The 20,416-nt window shown below is 33.9% G+C and overlaps 1 protein-coding gene across 4 annotated transcripts in view; it reads left to right on the top strand.

Moving 5' to 3' along the window:
- Positions 1-19,891, top strand: part of CPSF6 (cleavage and polyadenylation specific factor 6) — a 33,046-nt gene extending 13,155 nt beyond the window's left edge. The window contains exons 4-11 of one of the 4 annotated variants that reach the window (XM_046011208.1): positions 30-175; positions 1,059-1,232; positions 1,363-1,473; positions 1,922-2,426; positions 4,803-4,918; positions 5,378-5,531; positions 9,457-9,649; positions 16,364-19,891. In XM_046011208.1, coding sequence (XP_045867164.1) covers positions 30-175; positions 1,059-1,232; positions 1,363-1,473; positions 1,922-2,426; positions 4,803-4,918; positions 5,378-5,531; positions 9,457-9,643 — 1,393 coding nt within the window. In that variant the 3' untranslated portion in view covers positions 9,644-9,649; positions 16,364-19,891. Of the gene's footprint in view, positions 1-29; positions 176-1,058; positions 1,233-1,362; positions 1,474-1,921; positions 2,427-4,802; positions 4,919-5,377; positions 5,532-9,453; positions 9,650-16,363 lie in introns of all 4 variants that reach the window. The other 3 variants (XM_046011207.1, XM_046011210.1, XM_046011209.1) reach the window with 3 other exon arrangements.
- Positions 19,892-20,416: the final 525 nt, after the last annotated feature.

Below are 20,416 nucleotides of genomic sequence, written 5' to 3'. Positions count from 1 at the left end.
CTACCCTCACTCCTTTAAACATCTTTTAGGTTTGCCCTTGTTGGTGTTGGATCTGAAGCATCCTCAAAAAAGTTAATGGATCTGTTGCCTAAAAGAGAACTTCATGGTCAGAATCCTGTTGTAACTCCATGCAATAAACAGTTCCTGAGTCAATTTGAAATGCAGTCCAGGAAAAGTAAGCAATCCCTCAGAGGCCTTTATTCAAAGATGTGCATTTTAACCAATGTTGCTAGTATTTGTTAGATATTACACTAGAGAAGTCATCTTAATACTTAGTTCATTGGAGAATCCATTTTAGAAAGTCCATCCTTTGGTTTTAAGTCTGGTGTATGACTATGGTCCTGTGTACTGAAAACTCTACATGTCTCAGACCCAGTATTCTACAACAGTGTGCAGGTTCTGTAGCCCTTCCATTCTTGTCCTGTCATTCCCATCCTAGAGAAAGAAACTACATTCTAATCCTTAGATTGAAGGGAAGTTATGTGGATGTGTGTTGTGGTGGGGGATAAACCACTGGTAACCAGAAAATACTTGTTGATTTTCTGCTTGGCGCCAAGACCTTCCCCCACTTGGTAAAGTGAATACAGGAAAGATTTGCTTTACACACTTAATGAATGCTATCACGTAAAGAGATATAGTGGATGATCATGCAGTTAACAGAAATTCAAGTGGTTGTTTTTCTTTTAATGTCTTAGCACTTAAGACTTAACTGAAGAATAGGATAAAAAATTAAATATTCTGTGCTTACTGAAATTCAGATTTCTATTGGAAGAATTTTAGTCTTGGCTGCTGTAGACTACTGGTATTTTGAAATTAACTCTTATTTACTTATTGGAAACACATTTAAGTCTGGATACTTTGAGACTTCAAAAGAACTTAACTCGATGTGAATGTTTTCTAACCAGTATTTCCTCATGTAGTGTGGACAGGCCCAAGACATCTGCAAGTTAGCCTATAGCATACATGAACTTTGAAATAGAGTTGTTTCTAATAGCAGTGGTTACATTACAGAGGACTATTTTAATAAATGCTATTTATGAGTATTTGGATATTTGCAGCTACACAATCAGGACAAATGTCTGGGGAAGGTAAAGCTGGTCCTCCAGGAGGCAGTTCACGTGCAGCATTTCCACAAGGTGGTAGAGGACGGGGCCGTTTTCCAGGGGCTGTTCCCGGTGGGGACAGATTTCCTGGACCAGCAGGACCAGGAGGGCCACCCCCACCTTTTCCAGGTAAAATTTTTCTTAAATTACCATGGATAAAATGTGTCTACCTTAATACCTCTTTTCCTTTTCTCTCTTTTTCAAGTAATGCATTATTAATGTGACTTACTCTCCTTGTTATGCTATTTTTGGAATCCAGGAAATTTGATCAAGCATCTTGTTAAAGGAACTCGGCCTTTGTTCCTGGAAACTAGGATTCCATGGCATATGGGGCACAGCATAGAGGAAATACCCATTTTTGGCCTAAAAGGTCTTTATTTTTCTCCAAACTTGCTTGACTTATATATAGAATATTTACATCCGTCTTATTTTCTTACCTCTTAAAAAATCCTTTCAAGACCATTTTTCCTTGTTTCACTTTCTAGCTTGGCATCAGAGTAGAATATAAGGTGGGTGATTTCACTGTAAGAAATGTGTGTACGCTGAAAGATGAAAACTATCTCTAAACATTGTAATCTTCTTTATTAACGTTTTTTGTTTCAATGATTTTTCTTAAGCATAAATTGAACTAGTTAAATTTGTAAAGATATACCACACTTCTGTAGTTGTTAGTGTAGCATTTACCATATGGGTTTCATTTAAAGAGAAAGAATCTTGGTCTATGAGTTGTGCTTTAAAAGTATATTCTTGACATAAAGGTTACAATACCTTATTGAAGTGTTTCTCTCTCTCTCTCTCCTCTCTCCTCTATTCTATAGCTGGACAGACTCCACCACGTCCACCCTTAGGTCCTCCAGGCCCACCTGGTCCACCGGGTCCTCCACCTCCTGGTCAGGTTCTGCCGCCTCCTTTAGCTGGGCCTCCTAATCGAGGAGATCGCCCTCCACCACCAGTTCTTTTTCCTGGACAACCTTTTGGGCAGCCTCCATTGGGTCCGCTTCCTCCTGGCCCTCCACCTCCAGTTCCAGGCTACGGCCCCCCTCCTGGTCCACCACCTCCACAGCAGGGACCACCTCCACCACCAGGCCCTTTTCCACCTCGCCCACCTGGCCCTCTTGGGCCACCCCTTACACTTGCTCCTCCTCCGCATCTTCCTGGACCACCTCCAGGTGCCCCACCACCAGCTCCACATGTGAACCCGGCTTTCTTTCCTCCACCGACTAACAGCGGCATGCCTACATCAGATAGCCGGGGTCCACCACCAACAGATCCATATGGTCGACCCCCACCATATGATAGGGGTGACTATGGGCCTCCTGGAAGGTAAGTTATATGTATCTATGACAGTAGACTTGGTGTATTTGTTTGGTAAAAGATACTCCACGCTCTCATCACTAAGGTTTTTTGTTTTGTTTTTTTTTTAAATTATGGGCTTTCCCCCCAGATATTTAATTTTTTGTATTGTTTTCTCTCATTAGAAGAGGCAATATCATATGGTGAAAGACATACAAAACAGCTTTGGGAGTAATCCACCTCTGCCACTTAATAAAGCTGCATGATTTAGAGCAAGTCACGAAATCCTGGGGATTCATTTTCATTATTTTTTAAGTTAAAAGAGGTTAATAAAGATAATTTAAGTGAGTAAATGGGATCTTTAAGCTACTTATAAGATTGTAAAATGAATCTCAGTTTACCTTTGGGGATACTACACAGAGCACTAAAGTTTCTTCATTTTAGGAATTAGATCAGTTTATTATATAAGTACTATTGATTAGCTCATGCTGAACAGGAGTCCTGCATAGCAAATTACCAACTTTTAATTAAAATGGGAACATTCAGTGATTTACAGGTATATTTGGGTAGACAAAGGGGCTTGTAAAACACAGTTTTTATGGAAATTAAAATAATTAATGGTGATGCTTGGAAAAGAACTGGGTAGAGATCACTATTGAAGTAAGTGATTTCTTAGCCCCCTTTGAAAGTCATTTAAAAACTCTCCATACTCAAAACATAATTTAGAGAGCTAGGTTTCTACTCTCTCTAATTTGCCTCTTCAATTTCTTCTGAGATTATATTTTTAAACTATCACTGTTAAACTACTTTGTATTTCATTTTGTCTGATAACATCCTGAAGGAATGGATTTGAGGTTCTGCCTAATTCCATGCAGTTACACAGACACATGGCAATAACTTTGATGTTGTAAGCAAAACTCATTGACTGTTATCTGTTTGTAGAGGTTCCATCTATTTGACTGTCAAAAATGCCGTTTTGGGGCACCTGGGTGGCTCAGTTGGTTAGGTGTCTGCCTTTGGCTCAGGTCATGATCTCAGGGTTTTGGGTTCGAGTCTGAAGTTGAGCTCTCTGCTCAGTGGGGAGTCTGCTTCTCCCTCTCTGTCTGACCCACCCCCCACCCGACTTGTGCTCGCTCTATCTCTCTCAGATAAATAAATCTTTTATTAAAAATGCTGTTTTCTTTAGAGAACTGTTAGAACTATTGAACTAGTCTATAACTTCTGTTCACTTTAATTCCAGTGAGTGACTTCATATTAAATGTTTACCTTTAGAATATAAGGGTGGGTTACATGACTTGGTTTGACTGTTTAAAATTTGAGTTTCATATCCTTTTCCTAACATAACAATTTCTGCAGTATTAGGTTTTCAAGAATGGTGGGGATAGTTATTAATGACTAATTTTATCGAAAATTAGAGAAAACTCATTATTTTAACATGGGATTTTTTTTTTAAGAGGGATAGAATTGGCACAAGTCGCGGCATTTAGTTGAAATTACACCTATATTTTGAACAACTTGTAATTTGCTCAGGATATTTATAAAGTTTGGGGAATAACAGTAATTTTAAAAGCATGCAAAAAGTTAGATTAACTGTTTTCTCATTTCATTGGAATGAACTGCTACAGTGTCCCTCAACTCAATGTCCAACCTCGTAATGGTAACTCAGATGGCAAGACTTTCCTTTTCCTGTACTGTACATGTACAGTTTTTTCTTTTTTTATTGAAATATAGTCAACACATAATTTACATGTACAGTTTTTAAAGTTGTCAAGTAGCTGTAGAAAATTTTGGCACTTAATCCATTTTTTTCAACAGTTTATACTTACTATCTTTTATTTGCCCGATACTCCTCCAGGGATTCAGTGGTAAATAAGATGATCTAAGATCTTGTCCTCATCTGAATTTCTATTCATTAATCAGACATTTGTTACCCTTCTGTTGTAAGTTGGGCCCTGTGCCTAGAGAATCCAAACATAAATGTAACCAAGCTCCTTAATTATGTAGGCCTGTATTTTTTGTTGCCAACATTTAAAAATATAGATAAATAGAAGATATAATAATATATAACTATTTTATGTTATATGTATTCATCAGAATAATTTCTTGTGTCTTCTTTTTGTATGACTCTGAAAAATATTATATTGTAGATGTGTAAATACATTATCTCTGGCCTCCAAAAGGCAAAGTTTCTAAGTTGCTACTTTATTTCAGCTGAAAGATAGTGGAGTAAGAGAATTTTGCTTAGACTTACTCTCTTTGTAGGGTAAATAGTATGCTTCACTCTGGAAAAATAACTGCTAGCTCTGAGGCATTTGTCAAAAGCAACTAGTATGAATTGTTTTATACTGTTATGACTAACTTGGAAAATTTGTTGAGTGCAATTTAAGGTTTATATTTATTTTACAGGGAAATGGATACTGCAAGAACGCCATTGAGTGAAGCTGAGTTTGAAGAAATCATGAATAGAAATAGGGCAATCTCAAGCAGTGCTATTTCAAGAGCTGTGTCTGATGCCAGTGCTGGTTTGTATATTTCTGTATTAATATTTCCTATTTATGTTATTAGGAATGGCCTAAAACTATGTACAATCTTGAAGATTGGTTATTTGCATTTAGTATTTATATTCATATTCCCAAATCATATCTGTTTATTTAGAAGACATTGAAGGAAGCTATGTGGAAATAATCCATAATTTTAAATTTCTAGGTATAGATTTAAATTTTAGTCTTTACATTTAATGGCTTAAGTTTGACTCTCATATTTACAAATTAATAACCTGCTTTACACAAGAATAATAATAACAAATTGTGCTAATTTCATACAAATAAAACGTTTTTAAAAATGATGAAATACTAAAAAATTAAGACATCTTCTGCAGTTATTTTGTTCTTTTATAAAATGGTTTATTCCTCTTACCCCAAATGGTTAGGTGGTATTTTGGAAACAATTTCTTTGATTTCAGTCTCTCCATTCCTTCTTAGGTGATTATGGGAGTGCTATTGAGACATTGGTAACTGCAATTTCTTTAATTAAACAATCCAAAGTATCTGCTGATGATCGTTGCAAAGTTCTTATTAGCTCTTTGCAAGATTGCCTTCATGGAATTGAATCCAAGTCTTATGGTTCTGGATCAAGGTAAAACTTTCCTGTCTCATGTCATGTCTATTTAAAACTGTTATTTTACAAACAAAAAAATACTGTGTTTGGGACTTTAACATAAGACTTTGATTTTACTTATTACTGTTTGTGCAACAGCTGTATTGATTTTTTTTTCTTCTTTTCTTAACATTGAATCAAATGTCAGGTGTTTGCTTGTTTTTAAAACCCTTCAAAGGTTTCCGGTTATTCTTAGAATAAGACTCTAAACATTGAGGCACTGTGTGATAACCTGCCTGTCTTTTCAGCCTCATTGTGTACCTCACCCCTTGCCCACTATTCTCCAGTCACGGTGGTGGTCTCTCTTCTCTTCCTCTTGATCCATTAATACTTAATCACCTCACTGTTTTTATACCTGATATTCCTTCTGCTGGGAACCCTTTTTCCTGGCTCTTCCCATAGCTCACTTCTTATTCTTCATGCTTTAATGCAATCTAACTTCTAGAAGAAGTCTTCTCCCAGGTTATTATGTCATGTTGTTCTTTTTATTTCTTTCATAATATTTACCATAGTCACAGTACTTAACTGCATAGTCTTTTTTTAAAAAGATTTTTTTTTTATTCATTTATTTATTTGTTTGTTTGAGGGGAAAGGAGAGGAAGAGGGAAAAAATCCCAAGTGGGCTCTGTGTTGAGCACAGAGCCTGACACAGGGCTCATTCTAATAACCCTGAGATCACAACCTGCGCCAAAACCAAGAGTTGGACCCTTAATTGACTGAGCCACCCAGCTGCCCCTGTTCTTTATTGTTATTGTACATTTCTTTTCATTAGAACACATACATGTTGGAAGATGGAAGGGGCCTTACCTGTCCTGTTCAAGGCAGTATTTCTAATGACTAAACAGTGTTTGGTATAGAATAGGTGCTAAATAAATATTTCTTTGAACGAGGAAGTTAATGCCTAGGCCTATTCTTAGTTTTCTAATTAAGTAGTTCCTTTTTTTAGTATTATAGCAAACTTTGAAATTTTACATATTTTGAAAGCTAGATCTTTAATGTACATGATATTCATAGATCTGTCTTCAGTATACTTTATCTGTGTTAGAATCTTCATTAAGTTAAGGGAAGGGACCCTGGCTTTGTCATGGTCCTCAGCTTCCTAATTAGTACCTTTCTGACCCAATGTAAGTAAGGATTTTTGTATCTGAACAAATCTGTCATAGCTGAAGACCATACCTTATATAGTCTTTTAAATTTTTTAAGCCCTACTAAGTAAGAATTTCTAGGTATTTCAGCTTACAGGCAGTTGTTATTTCCGTATTGTGAATTTTAGGATTTAGCAGGATTTCTTTCTTTCTTTTTTACATTTTTTTAATTTAAATTCAATTAATTAATGTATAATGTATTATTGGTTTCAGAGGTACAGGCCTGTGATTTATCAGTCTTATATACTATCCTGTGCTCATTACATCACATGCTCTCCTTAATATCCATCACCTAGTTACCCTATCCCTCCACCTCTTTCCCCTCCAGCAACCCTCAGCTTGTTTCCTATGATTAAAAGTCTTATGGTTGTCTGTCTCTCTGGCTTTGTCTTATTTCATTTTTTCCCTCTTTTTCCTTATGATCCTCTGCCTTGTTTCTTAAATTCCACATATCAGTGAGATTATATGATAGTTGTCTTTCTCTTACTGAATTATTTCGCTTAGCATAAGACCCTCTAGTTCCATCCAGATCATTGCAATGGCAAGATCTCATTTTTTGATGGCTGTGTAATACTCCATTACACACACACACACACACACACACACCCCTTTACCCAGTCATCCACCCATGTCGATGGACATCTGGGCTCTTTCCATAGTTTAGCTATTGTGGACATTGCTGCTATAAACATTGGGGTGCAGGTGCCCCTTCAGATCCCTACATTTGTATTTTGGGATAAATTCCCAGTAGTGCAATTGCCAGGTCATAGGGTAGCTCTATTTTCAACTTTTTGGGGAACCTCCATACTGTTTTCTAGAGTGGCTGCACCAGCTAGCATTCCCACCAACAGTGTAGGAAGGTTCCTTTCTCTACATCCTTGCCAACATCTGTTGTTTTCCTGACTTGTTAATTTTAGCCATTCTAACCGGTGTGAGGTGGTATCTCATTGTGGTTTTGATTTGTATTTCCCTGATGCCAAGGGATGTTGAGTACTTTTTCATGTGTCTCTTGGCCATTTTGATGTCTTCTTTGGGGAAATGTTCATGTCTTCTGCCAATTTCTTGATTGGATTATTCTTTGGGTATTAAGTTTGATAAGGTCTTTATAGATTTTTGGATATTAGCCCTTTATATGATAAGACATTTGCAAATATTTTCTCCCATTCTGTCGGTTGTCTTTTGGTTTTGTCAGCTGTTTCCTTTGCTGTGCAAAAACTTTTTATTTTGATGAAGCCCCAATAGTTCATTTTTGCCTTTGTTTCCCTTACCTTTGGAGATGTGTCTAGGAAGAAGTTGCTGCAGTCAGGGTCGAAGAGGTGGCTGCCTGTGTTCTCCTCTAGGATTTTGATGGATACCTCTCTCACATTTAGGTCTTTAATCCATTTTGAGTCTGTTTTTGTGTATGGTGTAAGGAAATGGTCCAGTTTCAGGGGTGCTGCGTGGCTCGGTTGGTTAAGCAGCTGCCTTAAGCTCAGGTCATGATCTCTGGGTGTTGGGACTGAGTCCTGCATTGGGCTTCCTGCTTAGCAGGGTGTCTGCTTCTCCCTCTCTCTCTGCCTCTCTGTCATGCTTTCATGCATGTCGCTGTTTCATTCTTGTGCATGTGGCTGTCCAGTTTTCCCAACACCATTTGTTGAAGAGACTGTCTTTTTTCCACTGGATATTCTTTCCTGCTATGTCAAGTATTAGTTGGTCATAGAGTTGAGGGTCCATTTCTGAGTTTTGTATTCTGTTCCACTGATCTTTGTGTCTGTTTTTGTGTCAGTACCATACTGTTTTGATGATTATAGCTTTGTAATAGAGCTTAAAGTCCAGAATTGTGAAAAATTTAGAAGAATTTCTAAAAGTATTTTAAGCAATATACTTCAGTTAAGTTACCTGGTTTTTGTTTTTGTTTGGTTTGGGGTTTTTGTTTTGTTTTGTTTTTAAAGATTTTATTTATTTGTCAGAGAGCATGTGCACAAGCAGAGGAAGAGGCAGGGAGAGAGAAGCAGATTCCCTGCTGAGCGGTAGCTCGATGTGGGACTTGATCCCAGGACCCTGGGATCATGACCTGAGCCAAAGGCAGACACTTAACTGACTGAGCCACCCAGGTGCCCTTGTTTTATTTTTAAAGGCAGTCCATGAAATAATTCTTTTTATTGAGTAACAATGTGAATTATATCCCAGTGTTTTCTAGTGGTCATAAGTGCTAAGTTTTGAACTCTGCTTCCCACCATGCCTCCTAGGTCCCCACCACACACCCCCTGCAGCAAACATATATAAGAAAGTTTCTTAGTGGAGTGGGACTCATGAACAATCATATTTGGGATAGTTATAAATGTAAAATTGATATGTTTATCAATTGTAAAATTGATAGGTTTAGGTCACCTCTTGATGAGTTTCATAATTTCATGACTTTTATGTCTAAGAAACTACCTTCTGTACAATCTTTAGTTTGAAACAACATGTTCTTTGAAATTTTTTCTCCTTTACCTTTCTGTTTTTCGTTCAGTTATTACGTGTCTGTTTTAGGCGATTACATGTTACAGATGATAAGATGTATTGCCCCTGTGTGTCTGGTTCTTAGTTTGAGGGTGAATATTTTTAAAAATGGAATTTCTAGTTCAGGCTTATTGGTGAGTAGTTGGTAAATCATTATTGGTAGTTCAGGATATCCTAAGTCTAAACTAGGTTTGTGAAGAATTTTTTGCCTTGGGTACTTTTAACCACTGCTATTCATTTACAGAGAGCATTAATCCAGTAATTTCTTTTAGAAGACGTGAACGATCAAGAGAGAGGGACCATAGTAGATCACGAGAAAAGAGTCGGCGTCATAAATCCCGTAGTAGAGATCGTCATGATGATTATTATAGAGAGAGAAGCAGAGAACGAGAGAGACATCGGGACCGGGACCGAGATCGGGACCGAGAACGGGACCGAGAGCGCGAGTATCGTCATCGTTAGAAGAAGGTGGGTATTCCTTGTTCCTGTTATATTTAGCATATATGTTATTCACAGTAATTATAACTCCAAGGCTATTGTTTATACAGTATATACCTACATTTTAAGTGGTCCAACTACTTGTTCTGAATTTAATCTTCTGGAAACATCTGAGACAAATGACAGGTGAGTAATGACAGGTAAAGAAAAAAATTTGACCTTTTATCCTTGAATTGTATTGCTGAGTTAAAACTTTAAGATTGTTGATGGTCTTAAGAAAACAAGAAAACAATCAAGAGGACTCATGTCGACTTCTAAAATCTGAAAATTGGAATTGTCTTAATTATATAGATAGTTTGCATGTGATTTGAAATACAAAATACAGGAAGTTAATTCACACACACACACACACACACACACACACACAGTGCTTGGACTTGTAAAAGTAAATTTAGTTTCCCTCCTTGAACTGATTCCCTAAAATTTTTTAAAGGCAATCTAACACTATAATAGCTTATAATACAAGAGGATGGTTTCTCAGCATTGAAAGAGCTTTTGTACTTAAAAAAATACTCTTTAGAAAAGACACTTTTCCTGACATCTGGTTTTTGTTTTAAAATAAAAGAAAACATATCCTTTAATTTGCAAAGAAGATATGAAACTTAATTAAAATGGATTCAGGGTACTCCATATCTAAGAATTTTAAGTTGTATCAAATCATGCATCCCAGGTTAGAATAACCTTGAAATAATTTTCTTTGATGTTTCATTCATAAACCATAATCATGTGTCTTTTTTTCTGTATTTTAAAACTATTTCTTGTGTACATTTTTCATAAAGCGGGAAGTTGTCTGTTTATACTTCATTTTCACGTGTTTTTATTTTTATATTTGTGAACAGCATTTATTCATGTGAAAAGTAGGGGGAGGGCACTGTGAGGCGTGTGCATGTGACAAAGGATATTCTGTAAACAAATAATTTTTCTTTATATGTTGGTGGTATATCCAAATTAAATTAGGCTTAAACAAATTCCTTACAGGTAACTACTCTTTACATAATTATTTTCCATAATCATTGGAAACCCTGAAAATTTAGTCATGGTAATTGTTAGTATTTAAGTTGTTCTGGGCAAAAGCAAAGACTATCAATATCAAGTGTATGTAATTTTGTGGCAGAATAGCAGTTTCTTTAACTGTAAGAGATACATCTTAGCAAATGAGATTCTTTTTGAATAATACTGTTTATAAAATAAACATGTAAGTCATTTTTATGGTACATTAGCTATACATTATTCACAGTTCTATGGGCTATTTGAAGTGAAAGGCCATCTTTAATACTTCCCTAGCATTTTGAACATTCATCTTAAATATTTATCAAAACTTGAATTTTAAAATAGTTTTCCATGTATTGTATTATAGAACTTAATATAAATCCCAAAACATTTAGTATGAAGCAACAAAATATCTCTCACTTTAAAACTGAGCTTATTGAAATTAATATTGCTTTTGGATATAAGGATTAATTAAATATTCTGTCATGTAAATCTAAACACTAAATTTTAAAGATGTAGTTTTTCCTCCTTTGGGTTGAATAGATCTTAATCCCATTTTAGGAAAAAATCCTCCATCAGTTGCTTAAGGTGAATTTTAGCCAACTTATTATTTGAAATGCTTAGCTGTATCAGCCATTTCATTTCATTTATAGTAAGGTACAGGTTCTATGAGTTATATCTTTATTTAGACTTTGCCAGTTAACAGCAAGCTTCTAATTATTGAGGGCATGATAATGAAACTTCCATACATTTTTAATCATCTCCAAGATTGGATGTGCCCATCAAGGAGCTTCTGAACCAGATTATACCCAAAGTTAATGATTTTTCTTCCTAGTTTCAGTTAAACTAGCATAGTCAGCCAGGTAAACTCCTTGAAAAGTCCACTGTTAATTTTAATACTTTGAATTAACTAACATTACATTCCAGTAATGGGTACACCTAACTATATCATGGCTTGAGTTTCATTACATTCAGACATTAACTATGAATTCCTAACTTGAAGACTATGGTTGACATTTTTTCTTAATCACTGATGTGTACCATATCAAAATTCCCATGTTTTGTTTGTACATTAATCAAAATTGAGTTGTAATATTGTTATGTGCCTTCATCCAAGCAAAATTTTACATAAGCATTTCTAGGGCAAAAAATTCTGTTATCCTGGAATATTGTACCTTTGCTATACCAAACAATATTTATTGCGGATGTAGATGTGAATTTACAGGGTTGGGGAGTAGGATTAAATATTTTCAAATGAAAACTTTTAAACAAACAAAGAAACCTATCTGCACATTTAATTATTATCATAATAGGGTCTGTTGACCTTTTTAGAAGTTTTTAAATATGAGTCCTTTTGAGCTTTCATGTAAATCTTAAATGGACTAAATGGAGTACAAGTAACTTGGAAGCTAACTTGAATGTCAGTAAGCGTGTATATAAATAAAACAATAATGTAATTTAATGATGAATGGCTAAAAGGGCAAGTTCTTAATTTAACTGGAAACTTAATGATGTTGGCAAGCTGTTAATGTCTGTCCCATCTTAATTTTTTTTGTGTTTGAACTGTTTGGTAATGTTAATTGCATTCTCTCATTTAAAATATGTATTAATTTTTCTAAAAGCATTCAGTATCAAGTTCAAATAGGTAATATTTTAATGGGAATATCAGTATTGTAAATTTTCAATATGTAAATACCTTGTATTTCATATTCTGTAATTTCTGCCTCTATTCTCAGACCACTCTGAGCAAAACAAAAGTAGTTCAGTGTTTTAAAATTGTACATTTTTTACAGAAATAATTTTATTTTCACAGTTATTTTCTTTTAGATTGCATTCCTCTTATTGTTTGGAACGATGCCACACAGCAAATTTCTGTTAATGATTCAGGGTTTTTTTTGTGTACAAAAATAGTGAATCCAAATTATTTTTTAATATACTCTTTATTCATGCTCTTTATTTTTCTCTCCCTGAAATGAGGTTTTGCATATTTTCAAATCATTGTCCATTTCTTTGATAAAATTTTAAGCATCTTGTGTGGAAAATGGATTAAGTAACTACACTTCGTTGTAAGACTTAATCATAGATACCATAATCTCAGGTTGTGTTGTTATTGCACAAGATTTGCAATTCTTTACTTAGTGGTTTGCATTCTTTACTTAGTTTATAGTTTTCATTAATTAATTTATTAATTTAGGAAAAACAAAAAAAGCCAAAAAAATACAAAGGTTTTTTTATATGCTAAGGTGTTTCAGCTCCTTAAGACTTAACGTTTCTTTGAGGCCAATGTGAAAATTAAGTTCTCTTAACTATCCAATGAATGATACTGGTGGTAATGACACTTAAAAATTATTTCTGCAACTCTTAGGTCATCTGAGATCTGCCTAATATTATCCAGCCTTGTGTTTGTGTTCTCCCATATGTCCTAACTGCTGTGCTTCATCTGGATATGCTAGTTTTCACTTCTTTTGCTCCAGGTTTTCTTGCTTTTAATATTTGTAAAACCTTACTACACAGCTATCTTAAATGAAGAGACAGGAAGGTAGGAAGTAATCCCTTGAATGATGTATAGTGTGTTTTTTGCTCACTGTGGTTTAAGAATGGGTTTTGTTTACAAATGATTAATGTTCCCTGTTAAAAGAAAATTCAGTGCCAGTGTGAGTCACCTTGCTCTCACCTTCATCTCAGTGTGAAATTTATTACCATTGTTTTAGTTTGTAAATTAGATCACTTTGAATAAGTAATGTTTTGAATGAATATTTAGTTAGCCTTGTTTTAAAGAAAACCTAATAACCGAAAAGGGTAAGTGTGCCATATATGCTATGCATATTTACTAATTTGCCTTCTGTGGTAGGGTGTTCTAATCCTCACAGGAAATTCTAAATCACAAAAATAGCTTATTTTGAAATGTCCATTTTGTGAAATTTGGGGGACAAAGATGAGTTTTTCTTGACTGTGGTGAGGTTTATTTCTATAGTGAACTGCCCTAGAGCAACAATCTTGCATCTGTTTTATAGTATAATGAAAGACTTTAGTTAAACTGAGGTAAGGTAAGTACTGTGTCCACAGGTAGAGAGAAGGAAATTTACCACATGTTGTGGTAGTAAGGGAAGTTTTGTAAATATCTACAACAAACAGAATTTTCATGTAATATGTTTTAGCCACCGCAAGAAGGAATTTTGATTTATAAGAGTTGACTTATATTCAGAATCTTCTATTTCTTTTGCCCACTCAATCCCCATTCCTCTCATTAAGGAGAAATTTTCAGAAAAGAGAAAAGTGAATTTTGTTTCACTGAGTTAATAGAAGCACATCTCTAAAAGTATATTGGAATTTTTTTCAATTCAATATTCACTTCTTTTAATTGATTATTAATGTGAAAGCCTATGAAAGAGCCATATCAGATATATACTTGAATCTTACTAGAAAGGTGAATTGGCCATGAGCACAGAAATACTGATGCTAACTAATTTTACTTAGATAAGTTTCTAACAGAAATGCTCATAATTTGAGCTGTTAGTATTGGCTTGATCTTACATTATCTCAAAATACAGGTGCTTCTCTGTATTGAAATTTTACTTAGTGCTTACTTTAGAGACTTCATTGAAAAGCTATAGATTACATTTGTCTTAGTTTTTTAACAGGTGTCTACATAGATCTTCCTTTTATAATTGATAGCTGAAACAACTGTGTGACTTTGACATTAACATATTTGACTAAATGGTATTCTGAAAACATGAGCATTGAATGTATTTGTCACTTTTAAGCTTTTTTGATATCTTTGTTTATGTAGATGTCTAACTAGAAATTTGAGAGTATCCTATGGGATTGGATTATTGGAAATGGGTTGTATCGCCTTCAAATTTGCTTCCGTTTGAGATTGTAAAATTTGTATTTCCAAATGGATATATGTAAAGTGTTTAGAAAGAGAAATAAAAACTGTCAGACTACCCCCAGATTTTATGTCTGTATGGTGAAAATGAGAGAATTTTAATAGTAAAGATCTATGAAGTATAATCAAGCAAAAGATGAGTGTATTTGTCCTGCAAAAAGATGTGTGTTACAATTTCACAAACAGGATTCTCTGCAGAAAAAGTAAAATTCTCCTTTGTGGAGTGATGAATAAGAGTAAGTTGCAGTGTATGCCACATGTTTTTTGGAAGGAATGGGTATTTTTTGTTCACTGTGACTTTAATTTTTCCCTCTTTAATGACCAGATCTCTCTCTCTCTCGCATCACAACAAAAGGGTTAGGGAGATAACATACGTTTTGCAGTAAGATTTATTAATTTCCCAGCATCTTTTCTGGTTAGAACATATTCCTTATCTGTCTTTAATACCAGTTTTAAAAATACATTGCAAAGAACAAAAATAAAACCTATGAAAGCTGCCTCTCTAGATTTTTTCCCATGAAATAATTCCACCTAAAGCTTCATCAGCATAAAAGTACAACAAAAGGTAACATTAGAAATGGCTTAAGTATCTGATTTAAAAATACAGGGAAATAGAAACTATTTAAAAGAGAAAGTTCAGGATTAAAACATCTGGGGTTTTTTTGGTTTTTTGTTTTGCAGTTGGAAAATTTAGGTTTTTACTGCTAGGCAGTGTGAGTGCATATGTGTATTGATGCTCTGGAGATGCTTACAGCCTAGTTGGGGAGGAAAGGACATAAAATACGACATTTGTAGTTGTGACAGAATATTAATTACTCTTAATTATAAAGCAAAGTACTTTCCAATTTTATGGCAAGAATATCACTAAATAATGTGCCCTTTATTTCTTACTACACCATCTTATTAAAATGCTCTCTTGGAACTTATATTTTATAAGTATCTGGTGTTTCAGTGATCACTTACATGCAAGTTAATTGAATGTTTCTTTTGTGAACCTCTACCTGAAGTTTGCATATTTTTGTATTCTTGAAATTTTAGTTTACCAAATTGATTGTTTTTTTTTTTTCTTTGTGTGAGTTTTCAATGAAATTTATCATTGTAGATTCTTTCTTAGCTTGTTTTTGGTTAGTTTATATACCACATTAGTTATTTCAATATAGGTGGAATAGAGTGAAAGTAAAGTAAATGTTTTAAATTTGTATTACGTCTAAAGATTTGTACGTGGATGTCATATTTATTTAAATGTGCATACTGAGCTATATATAAATTTTATTTATAAATTTTGTAACATGAAACAGTTTGATTTATAACATTTGCAGAAGTTCCTGTATGCTGTCAAATAATACAACTAATTTGTAAAATAATTGCATTTTATATTCAGTTCACATTTAATTGTTAATGAGTTCTTTAGAATTGATATGTGGGTGAATGAAAAATATTTACATTAAAATCATTCAAACATTTTTCCATTTATTTTTGTAGTATGCATACTTTAGAAAATGACTTATAAATGTTTCCATCATCACAGAAACAGCAGCTGCTATATTTTCATTTTTGCTTATCACTAAATTAACAAGGCAGTAATAACTAAGAAGAATGAAATCAGAATGTCTGTTTTAATCAGCACATAAATTGGGAGCATTTCTCCACCATAAAGGCAGCTACTGTTTCAGTTAATGCTTATTGTGTTAGAATACGTAACAGTGAAGTAGATGCACGACTTGTGTATGTATAGTTAAGCCAGCGTTTTTCTGTGTATTATGGGGAATAGCAAAATCTACATCACAAATTTTGACACATTACAGCTGAAGGAAGAGGAACACCTTCCAAGACAAAACAGTCTTCATGGGGGAAAAATGACGCTTGTCCAGCAGTTTGCTTCTTGTGATTGAACTGAACCTGTAAGGATTCATGGATAAAATGAACAGGAATAGATCTGAATAAAGCATATCTGCATAAATGGTAACCAGTAGCTCTACTTTTATTTTTTATGTTGCTTAACTGTTTTATTTGAAGGAAACCTGTGTGATTTAAAAAGTTATAGCTTTTGCAACTTTATTACTGGTTATATACATTTGGCCATTATAATGTGCAAGCAATTGGAAAAAAACGTCAAGTAAATGCTTGTTTTTATAGTAGTTTGTTCTTGTTAAAAATGTTCATATGATAATGTCTGTAAACAGCACCACTTTGATTACAATAGATGTAGTGTTGTAATAAACTGTTTAATGGGGCTGATGTGTAAAGCTGTTCAAGTTATTTGATGTTTACACCTCAGGGAAAGTCTTGTGTTCAGCAATATCTAAAGATAATGTTACTATGACATTTATACTGTCCTTTAAAAAAGCATTGCAATAGCGTTTTTGGATATGCACCAATCTAATCTTGCGTTCAGTGAATTAAACATACTAATTAAGTGTCTCTTGCCCTTGATTTTGATATTAGAATAGGTGATTACATGGATATTTAATATTTCTATATTCTGCTTTTCTAGCTGTTTTTACCTAGTTAGCTTGTGATTTTGCTGAATGGTATGTAAACTTGTAAAATTTCACAGACATAGCAATTCAGTCAATGTGTTAGGGGTCAAAAAAAATTTTGTGGTTTTAACATTTTAGTAAAAACCCATACGTTATTTGCTACAGTGATGCAGCTTAATTACAACACAGATGTACTGAAACGCTTAATTGTAAACTGCTAGCATTGAAGAAATATTTTGACAATTCTGATTGGATGCGGCAGTTATTTGCTGTTTTATATTAATAGTGCTTATGGTTTATTTTTGAAGCCATAGGCAGTGTAAATACAGCCGTGCAGCAGACAAATGTGAGTAAGGAAGGCATTAGTTTTATTTTCTGGTTACTATAGATTTTGGAAGGGCGTGATGCTTACTAATATCGAGTTGTAATCTCCTGTATGTGTAATGGGTGATAATAGGTGTACCCTGTCACCAGTTCAAGGAATCTTACGTGTATTCATGCAACCTTCTGATTCATGCTAGAGTTACTTAATCAAAGATTTTTTTCAAATCTGCCTTGCATATAGACCCACATTAAAAGCACTTGACTGGCATGTGTTCTTAATTACAAAATTAGCATAGGCAGGGTGACAACTTGATTAGATACTTTTATAGGAAGGTCATTTCAAATCATTATTTCAGAAATTTGAGTTGAAATCCTAGGCAAGTTAATTTGTTTTTGATCTGATTATCTTTTGAGTGATCTGATAATACACATTGGTTTTTTAAAAATACAGCCAAATTTTAGGGCAATGCTTAAAAGTATTTAGTTACCCTGAATATTATGTCATGTGCAACTTACAGAAACCCTCCAGAGATTTGCACTGCAGTTCTTCCCTTCCGTTTTTTCCACTATTACACTAGTTCTTACAAAATTAGCTGTTTCAAGTTATTCCTATTATTGCTAGTTTTATTTTAAAACATTTTGTGATTAGAGTATTTGTGCATGGGATCACTGGTGTTTATCAGAACTGTTTGCTCTCAGAAAAATTTTTCAAGTGTTCTGTCTTGTTGAAAATGCAGTTGCCTTTTTAAAATTATTTGAGAATTGAATCAAAATCAGTTTTCTTGTTTTGTGTATAGGTGTTTTGTCATTCCTTAGCTTTTTTATATTTTAATCACAATGCCCTAATGTGAAGAAGTATGGACATAAATATATTACAAGGGAAATTAGTTAATAGTAAGCTTAAAAGGTAAGTAAATGTCCATGAGAATAAGATACTTTCTGACATTTTAAAAATGGAATTCTAAAAATCTAACCGCTTGAACTTGAGATGAAACTGGAAATTTTGTACTAATTAAATCATTTCTTTCATTTTTTTTTTTAATTTTATCAGTGGAACCCTTTAATTGCTCATTCTATATATCACTCTTCTCCCTACGTGGCTGATTTCATTACATAACTTTTGTTGCAGACAATGTGAGTGTCCTAGAATTGTTTGCTGCTAGTCCATTATTTTTAAGTGTTGTCAGAAGGAAATACCTTTTTGGTTTGTCCATTAATTTTTACGGTCATCTTCTACCTGATAACACACGATTGTATAGCACTAAAGGTGAAAATTGCAAGTCTTGTTTTAGTCTTCTTATCCCTCTGTCATTTTTGAGCTAATGTTATTTGAAAACTCTTTCTTTCTTTCTTTTTTTAACATGTAAAAACAATCCAAAGAGATAAATCATTACATAGACACCAAAAAAAAAAAAAAAAGAGAAAGAGAGTTTCAGAGACCTTTTCATTTCTTTTTACTAATAATTGTAGTGGACATGAAAACAAATTTGAGTTTAACTGTAAACCATAGGCATTTATTAGTGCTATGCGGTCACATTCCTTTCAGCCAGTAGTTAGGAAAGAGTGATGCAGCACCTCTTATGGTATTGCTTCTGAAGCAACACTTTGAATCGATTTTGCTGCTTATAGTTAAAGAATATATGTTTTGGAAAGGATATTCCAATGTAAATTTGGAAGTGTTTATTTTGTCAGTTTTCATAGACAAGATTTGGAGTAAGTTGCAGTGGCTGTTGATCATAGTTCAGCCCATTTAATGGCCCCTTTACCTAGAATATTCTTAAGCAGTTAACTACAATTTGGAGTTCACAGATAACTTATGGATTGTAGCTTAAGGTATTATTTTCATTTAATTCTCCTGTGGAGAATACTGCTTTGTTTTTTACTAGTTTAAGGTCAGTTCTTAAAATAAACACGGGATTTTAATGAATGTTGTATAACATTTTATAGTGAAAGGGGAAAATTGTTGGAAGGGTAAAGACTTTCTCTTTCCCTTATGTATTTAAATGTGCCAATAACCTAAATACATACTGTTTTATACAATGAAATGCTACTATGAGACTTTCTGTTGGAGTGCTCTCAACATTTTGGTTTTCATACCTGAATGATCATTGCATTTTCTGTATTTTATAAGATGGCTTCAGTTTTGTGTTTTAAGCTTCAGCCTGTTATTTTTAAGAGGAAGTTGATGTTCTGATTCTTTATTGAGAATACAGTATTGAGAGTCTTACTGTTTTACAGATAACTGCCTTTTAAATTTTATTCATTAAGTTCATTTGCATCCCATAGCCGTCTGTAAATGTTTCCAGCAGTTGTATGTACTTAAATGCACGCTTATCCATTGTACATATTAGATGTTTTTGTGCTAAAATATATTAAGTGGGATTTTTGTAGCAAAGCATTCTATTTTTCTGTTCTTACTCTGTGTGTGTGTTGTTTTTTTACATTAACCTTCAGTTTAAACACTGGAGTATTTATTTCATTTTTTTAGCAACTTGACTCTTAGAAGCCTTAGACTAATTTTTTAATATTCAACCAAAAACTATAAATTTCCTAAGATGTGGCCTTACATATAGCATTCCTTGTGTTTGTAATGTGAGATTTTTGACTAGAGAAATCAAAAGATTCTGGATTAAAGTTTCCTTGTAAGTTGAAATAGAAAATGTGTTAAAATGTCTAGGCTTCTGGGAGGAAGTTCTTAACACTCTTCTTTCTTGGCATTAGAAAGAAGGAATATGAATTTTTACAAATATTCAAGCAGTTGTATCCAGTTTAGATTGATTTAGGTTTGTCTTAACCAATGTTTCTTTAAAATTACAGGTTGTTGGCATTCACTCTGAGTATGCAGCTACTGTGGTTTTTGTATGGGACATATAAACACTTGGTTAGGTATAGACAGATTTTAATGTTTTAAAGACTTCCTGCTATATTAACATATTGTAATAGGAGTCTTAAAATATTAGGTAGCATCTAATTGAAGTCACACAAATCCTGAAATGGTATCAGCAGATAGTAAATACTACAAAAAGTTTTTCATGTGCGAGCATCCTAAAATTC

Source organism: Meles meles, chromosome 7 (genome assembly GCF_922984935.1).
Source record: "Meles meles chromosome 7, mMelMel3.1 paternal haplotype, whole genome shotgun sequence".
Classification (NCBI taxonomy): Eukaryota; Metazoa; Chordata; class Mammalia; order Carnivora; family Mustelidae; genus Meles; species Meles meles.
The sequence above is the reverse complement of the archived record's forward strand: the minus strand, read 5'-3'. Positions and strand labels throughout refer to the sequence as shown.